The sequence below is a fragment of the Polypterus senegalus genome, chromosome 12, assembly GCF_016835505.1.
Source record: "Polypterus senegalus isolate Bchr_013 chromosome 12, ASM1683550v1, whole genome shotgun sequence".
Lineage (NCBI taxonomy): Eukaryota > Metazoa > Chordata > Cladistia > Polypteriformes > Polypteridae > Polypterus > Polypterus senegalus.
This window is the reverse complement of record NC_053165.1, coordinates 69,714,327-69,726,431: the sequence shown is the minus strand read 5'-3', so window position 1 is coordinate 69,726,431 and position 12,105 is coordinate 69,714,327. Positions and strand designations below refer to the sequence as shown.

The 12,105-nt window shown below is 36.7% G+C and overlaps 1 protein-coding gene across 3 annotated transcripts in view; it reads left to right on the top strand.

Annotated features, from left to right (window-relative positions):
* LOC120540935 (calcium/calmodulin-dependent protein kinase kinase 2-like) overlaps positions 1–7,692 on the top strand; it is a 37,901-nt gene extending 30,209 nt beyond the window's left edge. For all 3 annotated transcript variants that reach the window (XM_039772131.1, XM_039772130.1, XM_039772132.1), the window contains 5 exons: positions 31–104; positions 1,017–1,104; positions 1,212–1,340; positions 2,263–2,363; positions 6,465–7,692. In XM_039772131.1, coding sequence (XP_039628065.1) covers positions 31–104; positions 1,017–1,104; positions 1,212–1,340; positions 2,263–2,363; positions 6,465–6,537 — 465 coding nt within the window. In that variant the 3' untranslated portion in view covers positions 6,538–7,692. The remainder of the gene's footprint in view (positions 1–30; positions 105–1,016; positions 1,105–1,211; positions 1,341–2,262; positions 2,364–6,464) is intronic.
* The last annotated feature ends 4,413 nt before the right edge of the window (positions 7,693–12,105 follow it).

The window sequence follows — 12,105 nt, the reverse complement described above, 5'->3', positions numbered from 1 at the left end:
CTTGTTATTACTTGTGTTCCTCTCTACTAGTGTCCTTTTATGGATGAGAAAATCCTGAGCCTTCATCAGAAAATTAAGAGTCAACCTGTTGAATTCCCTGAATTGTAAGTAATTAGGGAACTGAAAGTAAATTAAGACAAAGCAACATACTTAATGCATAAACTGACTAAATATTTCTCTCAGCTAATTACCCTTGGTACATACACTATCTGATGGGTTTGGCTGAGAAATGAAGCAGTTACCTATTGTGTATCTAATTTAACTAATTGTAGTGTTCAGCTTTCATAATGGTGCGTAGTTTGCAACATTCTCATTTCCCTAGACATCTGCATTGATATTATTTTTTCCTAGTCCTTAAATTGTTTTTTGAAAAATTGCATGTCTCCTGCAATTAAGAATTGCTGTTTGTTTAAATTTGTCCCCAAACAATCCTTCTTAACTAAGAGAATACTTGCTGATGAGCCTGCTGGTATGTTTAAATGTTGTGGCTTTTTTTTTTTCATTGTTTTGTGTCTGTGTGTGTGTGTTTTGTTTTAAAAGTGTCCAATTACAGTTTATGTAAGGCTTCTCATGTCATGTTTGTAGCTGATTGCACATGATTATACATAATTTATATATAACATATATCGGGTTGGATAATGGATGGATGGATGGATAATGGGAAGTGTTAAATGCTTTAACTGCAACTATCTCTATGATTTACACTTGAAATGTTTAAAATAATATGAGAAGGACTGTTCTCATATAATTCTTTTTAATGCCTTTTGATAATAATTTGTATGAAAGGCACTATATAAAATAAAAGCTAACTAAAGTTACTGAAATGGCCAGCTGAAACTACTAGGATAGGGTCCATGTAGGCAGCAGGTGCAGAAATTGCCATCATGTTTGAGGCTGTTATGTGCATATATAGTCATAATAAGAAAAGATTCATATTCTAACAATTGCAACCTTGAGTTAACACAAGTAGTTAATTACACATCTACAACCACATTAATGAATTGTTTTCGTCTTAGTCCAGACATATCAGAAGAATTGAAAGACCTTTTATTGAAAATGTTGGACAAGAATCCAGAAACCAGAATTACAGTGCCACAAATTAAGGTACTCTGACTTATGTACAGTTGATTTTCCCCCCTCTTACTACATTTGGGAACTTGAGCTTACTGCTGACTTAATTGTGTAATTTGTCTTGTGTTTCCCTTGTGTAGGTGCATCCGTGGGTGACTAAGCATGGCACGGACATCTTACCTTCTGAGGATGAGAACTGCATTCTGATTGAAGTGACAGAAGAGGAGGTGGAGAATTCAGTGAAGCACATCCCCAGCCTAGCCACAGTGGTAAGAACATGAAGAATAAAAAAATCATTGTAAATGACGGGTTGTCTGCATGCCATTGAACAATGTACAGTTTAATAAAGATTGGTAGAATATATTGGAAACAGCTAGGACATCCTCCTCTGTAAAATTTAACATTTAAGTAGTGGTTTTCAAATTAAGTTCTAGGATTACTTAATTCAATTCAATTTATTTATTTATTTTTTTTGCACCACCATTCGAAGTTAACAGAGGGCTGAAACTATATATAAATCAAGAACAACAAGACATGAAAAATTAACATCCCTGGAAGTAGATTGCTCCATCCTAATTTGCAAGTATGCAGCTTTAGTGCTGCAGCTATTAACTCTTATAGTTACAAAATTAAGGCACAGTTGCATAAAATTCTCACATATTGAATATTTCAGAGTGTGTAGGCTAAATTAATATTTGTTAATGATACACTAATGCCTCATGTCAGTTGTGCGACCTGTTTAATAACATCAAAAATGTTTCTGGGTGGGAGTCAAGCATGTTAGAGTAGTGGAGGGGATAAATTATTGTTTGTTGGGTATATAGAACTAATACGTGCTTTGAAATCAGAAAGAAACAAAAAACATAGGAAAAAGATCTCCTCATACTGATGGAGTGATGGACTGAGTATGCAAATTTTTTTTATTTACTTTTTAGTGCATTTAAGAATGGAAAACATTTCATTGTAAAATTTCGTAACATCAATTTGGCACCCCCTGGATGCTGGGACAGATGTACCCCCTAGCTATGCCACAGCTATCAACCCAAAGGTTGATTTTATAGAAATTTTAAAGACAGAGAACACAATTAGCTTTTGTAGAATCCCTCTCCTCTCTTTTTTTTTAGTATTTAGTGTTATGTGGTTTATGCTGGAGAAACTAAACAATGAAATTTAAAAACGATGTCTTGGCAGATTTTAGTGAAAACTATGTTGAGGAAACGATCCTTTGGAAATCCTTTTGATGGGAGCAGGAAAGAAGATCACAGTCTGTTACTGCCGGGCAATCTGCTTGTGTAAGTCAACAAATATGTCTGTGTTTGGCAAAAAAAGAATAAAGACTGTATATATGTATGTAAAATTTAAGAGGGATCTTTATATACATTTAGTAATTGGAGGAGGATAAAATGAATTCTTTTCTTCTATTCATTACTTTGGCACTTAAATCATTGCTTGTAGTTTACTTCTGAAATTCCTCTTGAATTGATACATAATGACTCTGTATTGTTCATCTGTTTAGTTTTTTTAAATCCATTCTTCATGGTGAGTTGGAATATACTTTGGCAACATCAAGTGTAAGACACCAACTTGTGTTGGTAAAGGGTGAGCACACATAGACATTGGTTTAGTAAATCTAAGATGTACCTTTGCATTGTGTGAAGAGACTAGGAAAGTATTTACAAACATCCCTATGACTAGCCTTGAAATAAAACCAAGATACTGAGTCATTCTGGTACCCATAAAGTATTACTCTTTTTAAATTCTAAAATGTAATGCGACACTCTTTTTTCCCTTTTTTTCTTAAGTTCTGCAAAATGTACATGACATCACGCACCTGAACGTTCCATATTCCACCCATATGAAAATGTACCCCTTTGTGTGTTCTTGAAACTAATGGAATAACGAAAGATCTCAAAAGAGATGTTACGGCAAGGTGCTCATTTATAAGCATTAATTAAAAGTTTAATACAAGACAATATGCTGCAGAATTTTGTTGTACAGTTATTATAAATGCATCTTGTTTTGGAAAAGCAAATAATAGCAAACAAAGCCACCTTCTACTCCCTCAATCCCAGCTCGTTGTGCTACAGTTTTAACTCAAAGTGTGCAGCATAAAATATTTCTGTTCTGCAACAGTATCATTCTGTTCCCGCTGGAGGTTCTTCCTTCAAAGAGGGAGCAAAAATGCTTACAAATGCTGGACATAGAGAATTTACGACTTAAAAAAGCTGTAGGTTTTTCTAAAGTTAGCTAACAGGTGTATGGTGGATAACATTACTTGAAATTCTCTGCATTTTTTCAGGTGAAGCCATTAATGAAAGTTGAGATACCCCTTTAAATTCACTTCCCCACCTACAATGGGCCTACTGGTCATTTAGTGCGCTATTATCTCCATGTGAGAGAATTTGCATCAATGTTACATATCTCTTTTTCTGAAGAGTGAGGAATTCCTAGAGTTAGGACTGTTAAGAGCTTAGTGGACAGTGACTGATGTGCTGCCCAATTTATAAAATCAAACCCATTCATGAGAAGTCTTAAATGATATGCATAAGATACACAACCTATGCTTCAAACTCTGTACTACCAGACTGCTATAATACTGCAGTTTGCAAAATCTATGGTTTGATTTTAATCTAAATGTAACCTGATGTTGAAACAGGCCATGAACTCAATGCAATGTTCCCATGTGTACGAAGATAGGGAAGGTTTCTATAAGCTTTAACTGTAACAATAGTAATGCAGTGGAGAGTAAAGTTGACTCTTGGACTGTTGCAATGGCTGACAGAACACAAACTACCATAGCTTTCAATCAAAATATCTGTTACTCTTTTATTGACGTGTTCTAAATTAGGTTTCTTGCTTCTGCATTACCTTAAAGTGATCTGGTGATTTACAAGTTTCATAGCTGCCTGTGTGTTTGTGTCTTCCATTTCAAAATTAATGAATGCTGCTCCTAAATTCTGACACATAGGCACAGTTGGGTGTCATTTACCTTCCTCGCCAGCTACTATAACTTGACTAGATTAATCACATTTTTAGCCTAAGCATATGCACTAATCCTAAAAGAAAAGAGATAGAGTGTCCTGCTTTGAACATGTTTTGTGAGTTTAGAAATGAACAAATAAGAAGGGACTTGTTTAAATACAGAATTATCCTGCTTTTATAAACTCTGGAACAAAATCCATCATCACTGTGCCCTTTCAGAAAGGTTTTAGGCTCTGCTCGTTACGGCTCCTTTAAGCCCAAAAATGTATGTGTAAGAGATAGGTACAAACTGCAATGGTGCTTTGACTTTTCATAGTTAGGAGGTAGAGCAGTTGCTTATGGTTTAGAGCCAGATTACACAAGTCTGCTGCGGAAGCCTTTCACAGAGAACAAAAAAAATTAGGTAAACATGTCTATCTCCCCCACCGCTGCCCTGTTCAACACTAGGTACCTAAATGACAGGAAAAAAGGGCCTTTTATGTAGTATTTTATTTGTCCCAAACAGAATTTTGCTTTAATAGCCGGTAGTATTATAGCCAATACCAAACCCACAGCAAAACAAAAGAGAAATGTCTAACTTGGTTAATGAAAAGAGAGTAGTACTTTGCAGAATTATAAAAGCACATTTACTGTAGAAAAAAAAAAACACCAGCAGTGTTTCTCAACATGTTTGTTGAATAATTTATTGGCTAAAATTGGTCAATGACAGTGAGTCAGAGAAAAGATAAGCAGTGTTGTTTAAAACAGGCACCAGCTTTGTCATCTTTCTCTCCTCATCTGCTACTTGGAGCAGGTTGAGACTGCATCCCATAATTGAGCCTGTCACCTCAATTAGTTTGTCGATTTGGTGAGCCTCTACTGAAGTGATGTTACTGGCCAACATACAATCTTAAAGAAAAACACACTGGCTATCATCTCACTGCCTGCATTTAAAGAACACAGTCTCCAAAGAAATTACCCTTTGCATTTATAACCCAATCCATCCTGTCACTGATGTTGACTTCCAAGTACCAGTGTGCCACATCCATGCCCAGAATAGTAACTAGGCGTAAGGAAATTCTGATGCAGCCAAAGTCAATAACCTGTCTCTTACTATCTCTGATGCTGCACGAAAAAAGTTCTACACCCGAGTATCATCTTTCTTGCTCCCCTGGTTAATACACCAAATTAACGCAGAGTCTTTGGATAATTTCTACAAGTGACATAGCCTGGTGTTATGTTTATAATCCAAGGTGTACACGTTGAACAGAACAGAATACTTGACTGTTCTTCATGATGCCCGAGGGTAGTAGCTCACATCCACATCAGAGACTGTAGTCACCTTAACAGAGCTGTATCCTTCAAGGCCCAGGTAAGAACTGAAAAAAGATCAAGCTGCACATGTGCACACAGGGTTAGTGCTATGCAGGATCCAAGGGTCTGCCCAACCGCCAAAAACAGGCCAACAGCACCAGCCATGAGCAAATTTTATAGTCGAAAATGTGTTTCTAGACATGAAATTGCAATGAACAGGTTATGGAAAATTGGAAAAATTTATTACAGACAATTTTAGTTTGTTAAAAAATTTTAAGTATGTTAAATTATTGTGTAGATTCTTGCTAGATTTAATATTTGCACAAAGGGGGGGCAGTGATCCACTTGCACCACATGCAGAGATATTATCTGTTGAAAGCAATAAACATACATACTAAATAAATGGATTCTAAGTTGTTACATGCACAATGTTTGGTTCAATCAGCAGTTCAATTCATGTAATCTCTGCTACTACTACACCCAACACCTGCAGCAAATTTAATAAAATAACATTCTCAGACCTGCCTGATACAAGTCAGGTTATGTGGAAGCTGGAGATAATCCTAGTATTTTGGGTGCATGGCTGTCCTGTTATGAGACCCTCTCACACACACCTCTGTACTGACAAAGATCCATCTTAAAATAAACAACCAAACAAACCATTCATCTATCTATTTTCAAACCAGCATTGCTGTGGGAAAGTTGGAGCCAATCACAGGAAGCAAATAATGAAAGGCAAGAACAATCCCTGGACACCCACATGCAGTAGGGACAGTTTAGCTTCACACAATTCACCTGAACTGCATGTCTTTGGACTTTGGGAGAATGGAAGAGCACCCAAAGGAAACCCACATGGACATGCAAGGAACAGGGAGGCAGCACACGGCAAGTGAACCCTGGTCTCAGTTAGTAGGCAGCAGCGCTACCACTTTGTCACCATGCCACCCTTAACTAAGTAGTATGCCTGTGAATAGTCTTGTTTCGGGACCTCATAAGTGGGTGTCATTTTTCCTATGAATAAACATTGCATGCACTATTTTGAAGACTATCTGTCTGATCATGTACACTGTGGTGATGTGATGTAATTTGTTTAACCAATAACTCATTTTCTATTTTAGGAAGCAAGGCAGTGGTGATAGCATTAAGAGTGTGGAGCTACCTGATGTCCAGGAGGATGTCATTCTTTCCTGAGTGTTGACTTTAACCAGTAGGCTCTTCGCTTTGTGCATCTTCTCTTGTTTTTTAAATTTCTGGAGATGGCACTTCAGTGTGGCTTGCAAGATAGTCCTATATCGACTTTCATCTCCATGCAGAGTATATGTGCTGTTTGGAGTATAGGCCAATGCATCTAGCATGGATCAAGTTTTCTGGTTTGCATGTTTTAAGAAAACCCTCCATTACTCAATGGATAGGCTAGTAATGCTTGCTGCATATCCATGGATCTTCTCCATTTCTTACTTGGAAAGACAATGGGACTCCGCAGGCTCCTGAATGAGGCAATATAATGCACTTTACAGATATCAGGGCTGATGCTCCGCTCTCTCTCAAATCAGAACAATAAGAACCTCATGGACTTACATCAGATGTTCTGTTAAAAAAACTGCAATGCCCAGCAGCCTAATTGGCTGAAATATGCATAAAATATTAAGGCAGATTTCTTCTGGTAAATGTCTGTAGTGTTTTATATACTTTAAACATTATCAAAAAAATAATGGCTTAATCGTCCATACTGGCAATATATGAGTAACCTCCTGTGTAACGTGATGGCATTGGGACTGCCAGTTTTGGAGCATTTCTCTTTCCACCTAAAGTAGAAAAATTCATATAAAGATGGAAAAAGGGAATCTATAGAATTATTTTATTTGATCATGATCTCTTGACCCTATTTGCTATTTTCCCTTCTTTAACATTCAAAAATAGTATTGCATTTTAAGGAAGAGCGCCACTATAAATTTCAAATAGTTTATATCAAGGACTATTCCGTATGTGTCACTTTAAGGCTAGGTGAGACAGGCAGACCCTGTCTGATGCACTTTTTAAAATAAATATCCTCCTTTTGTTCCTGTTCATGTTGTAAATCTGATTAAGGACCCTGTTCTTTTCTTAAATCTGCGTTTGAATAAAATTATTAGAACCCAAGCCAACCCCCAGGAACAAATCCAGTAATGGAGTACCCAGCAGGATGGAAAACGAAGCTGCAGAATCTTGGGTTTTGAAATGAAACTCTGGATGGTTAGCATGGATTTTGTAAACAAAATCTGGTACATCCTTATTTAATTTTAGCCATGTTTAAAAGGTGGTTAAAATATAGGACTATTCAAAATGAAAGAGCAGATTTCAAAAATGTATTTCAAACAAACAGTATAAGACAGCAACACATTCCGCACATCATTGGATAGAGGAAAGTTCAAAGTTTGGTCCTATGGTCCTTGAGGCTGCATGCACTCAACATGAGCACCATGTGTAGCGTGACATCAAACATCAAAACGTTAGACCATTTGTTGCCACACATGAGTCAAATGGTCCCTAGTTACTGAATTCACAGCTTTCTCTATTCGATGTAGCAGATCTTGAAGATTAGCGGGCATAGGTGGAACAAACACACTTTCTTTAATGTACCCCCCATAGATACAAATCACAGGGGGTATGTTTCTGGAGACCTGGGAGGCCATAGACAATGAGCAAGATCTTGTTGTCCCAACTCTTCCAATCCATCGTCCTGGAATGGTGTCGTTCAGGTAATGCTGGACCTCCAAGTGGAAATGAGGCGGGGCACCATCTTGCATGAAAATGAAGTCATTCGAATCTTCTTGAAGTTGAATTTTTAAACTTTGAACTTACCTCTATCCAGTGATGTGCAGAAGGTGTTTCTGTCTTGTACAGTTTGTTTGAAATATATTTTTGAACTCTGCTCTTTCGTTTTGAATAGCCATGTATTTTACATAAGCTATAGTCAGACCTTAGTGTGGAAGATATTAGTAGATCATTTATACAGTATTAGTTTTTTCCTTAACTTAACTTAAGTTAACTTTCGAAAAGTAAACAGGTTTAGATTTACTTAAAATCTAGGCACACCCAAAAACTGATTATGTGGTCAGAAATATAATTTATACATAAAGCACAAACATTACAGTCTATTACTGCCTAACGAAGAACTAAAGCTTGGTCATTTTGCCTATGGAGTTTCAACTCACAAATATGGTTAATATGAAATGACACCCTGGCTGGCATCAAAAATGGATCATGAGCAGTTGAGAAGCTGGACTTTTAAGCTGAAGATGTCCAGTTTTAAATTTAGGAATTGTCTGTGGAACTCCTTTAGTCGTTTTACCTGCCTGCATGCCTTCCATGAATTTCTGAACCAGGCCATTCTAATACATTGGTCATTTGGCTGAAAATGACAAATTTAAAGTCCCTAATTAAACTTTGCGCAAGGCTTTAAAAAGTGAAAGGAGATCAGAGTATATAGAAAAAACCCATACAAACACTGGCTGAACTCGCAAACTTTACACAGAAGTTGACCAGGCTGGTGATTACCCCCTGGGTCCCATGAACTGTGGAGAAACTGTGGTAATGGCAGTGCTCTCCTTGTTTTCATATTGTGAAAACATGAACGCAAGTGTAACATGCCTTTAAAACATCTCTGTGCGGTGCTTATTATGGAAACATATATTATAAAATCACATTGTCATAACGTCCCTAACTATGTAAGCAGTTGTACATGCCCAGTACTCTCACTGTAAAACCGTGGATGTAAGTGAAATTACAGACCCTCTAGAGTGCTGGGACATTCATTGTTCATTTTTAGTGCAACTTGGCACTGAGTAAGACCATCGATCTGCAAATTCTATTTCTGCCTCTTGAAAGGGTCACTTCGTTTTGCCAGTATTGACATTACGAGCATATGGAAACAGTTGTACTGTAGCTCCAAAGTGCCTTTGGATGGTATTCACTATAGAAAGGTGCTATATAAAAATAACACAGATACAGGATGATAACCAATAACTGATCCCCTGTGAAGCTCATTTATCCAGACAGTGCTCATGTTGTAAAAAATAAAATTTTAATTGACATAATGTTTACACAGTTTGCCTTTCATAATGTCGAGATTCAAAGTGCAGCAGAACAAGTATACCTATTTTTCTATTGTCTCAAATGATTCGGCATACTAAAAGGGTAAACAAGTATAACAAATTGTGTCTTACTTGTAAGGTGCTTTGAAATGTTGGTCACTATAGAAAGGCACACTGTAAAACTACTGAGAAGTCCTATTGCCATTCCAAAAAACAGTTTTGTTCATACCTGCCTGGACTCTGTGCCAGATACTGAATGTAATATATTCATTTTGATTTTCATTGCTACATAATATCTTGCTGAATGTTGCAACTACAAGGAGTGCTTAAAAGAATGTCCGTTCTTCCTTTGGTGAGATTGCTAATGGGGAACCATCAAAAAGGGACACTATCTTGATTGAATCTGGAGTCCTTGGACACACAAGTCAACCTTATGCAGTGGTGCTGAACGAAAATGTATTTGTTGTTCAAAGTGTTTTTTATATACAGAACCTCTGGTATGGCATTGCTGCTCGAATTGTACTTGATATTCCCTGTAAGATGCCTGTTTCCTACTTTATTAATTTATTTTTAGCAGTGCAGTATGCTTCTTAAGCCTTTTGCATGGTTTGAGTTAAACATTTTATAAAACCTATAAGTTGATCTTTCCGAAATTAAAATGGGGGGTTGTGGGAGTTCAGGTGACACTGGAGGATGCCTTTGGGTGATGCAGTGGTGAACCGTGAACAATATTCAAAGTAAAGAAGTGTGCTTCATTTATCTAAACTCATGAAGGATTAAACCAGTGCTGTATATATGTGACAGCCTTCAGTTGTCACCAATGGACAATAATTTACCTGAACAGATTCTTCAAGCATAAGGGAAGACAACAGGATCGGTCACTCTGCCTTCAAGAAACACAACAGTATTTTAAAGTTTATCTAGCTCCATCAACATAGCTTGAGAATACACGGAGAAACTTAACAAACTGGGTTTGCTTTCAGTTTTAAAGTTCTTGTTTACTGCAACTGAATTAAGATTTTAATAAAATGATCTTGCCTTTGTTCTATGGGGTGTGTTTCCTTAAAATAAAATTTTAAAAAATCATCTACAGAGATAGTGAACAGCAAATTGATAGATGGTGGAGATGATATTGTAGGCCACAATTTGAATTAAAGGGCAGGTGCAGTAACATCTGTAGTTAATGACATAGTTTATGTACAAGTTGAACTAACAGATACATAAAGCTATTATGGAGTATGCTCTGCTCTTGATTGCTTTAAAATTTCTCTGCACCCAACATTTACTTTTTAAATTGTGTGTCTAATAAGGTTGCAGGCAAATGCTATGTGGTAAATTTTCACGTAAACATAAATAATACAAGGAAACAAATAGTTCCTAGACCATAGCAAAAGTACACTTTATTGTTAATGAATAGAACTCAAAATGAGGTGTTAATATTAAAGTACACTTTATTGTTAATATTAGGGAAAACTTCCCTGACTAGTGATGTAAGCTGTAATCAATTAGGATTGTGTGAACAATCTGAACCAGCTGGCATTGAAGAATTGAACACCATGAGACAGAAACCATGAGTGTAGAGACATTATCTACTTTTAAAATCTCAGTGGGCAGAAATGACAAACTAAAAAAAGGATCTCCTTGATGAGCCAATGTGCATTATGCCTCTCACAAGTCTATTACACATAGTGGTCCACCCCATCACAACAGCCAGTGGAGTGTCGTTTTAGAATTTCTCCAGATTGTATTACTGTGAGCTTTGACTATTAGTTGGAATCATCTTCTTATTCTCAAAGCTGCAGGTGAATTATTTTCTAAATATGAAATTATGGCATACTAGTCTATTTGTCTCCGCTACTTGTCAGGGATACTTTGAATGCATGATAATATGTGGTGGAGCAATCTCATGGTGTGGCCATCTCTAGAAGTTTTTGATATAATATAAGTAAGCTATTTCTGGCTTCATCTCATAGGTTTCTAAGAACCTACCATTAATGTGTTCCTTATTCTCCCTGGACCCAAAATGGTGAGGTGGGAACAATGGCACAGTGCATCAGCTGGCACCCATAATGACCTCATGCTTCAAAAGGCACTTGTACTGCCAGTCACCAAAGCTTTACCCAGTGTTTGCCATAAAGTACAGATAAAATGATTTATTTTTGTTATGAACTAAAACCTAATTTAATATCTTCATGATTATTTATTTATATAATTCCCCATCTGGTAGTCCCTTCACCTTGTGGAGCCATTTCTGACAATATTCTCTTTAGCCAGTGCATAAAAGTAACCTCATAAAGCACCAAGACATAGAAGAGACCAAACAAAAACCTTTACTACTGGAAATTAAAGACAGTGCATAAACTTCTCACTCTCTTTTAGTGGTGTGGGTTCCAATAATCACAACAGTTCTGTCTTAACTTTAAGTGGTTTTTAGCCTCCGATGAAAAAGTAAAAAAATTTCTACATAGCATCAACAATCGACAAATGATATTGTACTTCTAAGAAAGTGATTGTAGTTAGCAAATGTATAATCATGGGTTGGGTAGAACTTTCATTACTACTTAGGTGTAACACACATACATTCAGAGATCCTATTTACACAACTACAGTACGTACAAGTGATGCCCAGCTGCCAGTCACTCTGAGATCCTATTTACACAACTACAGTACGTATAAGTGATGCCCA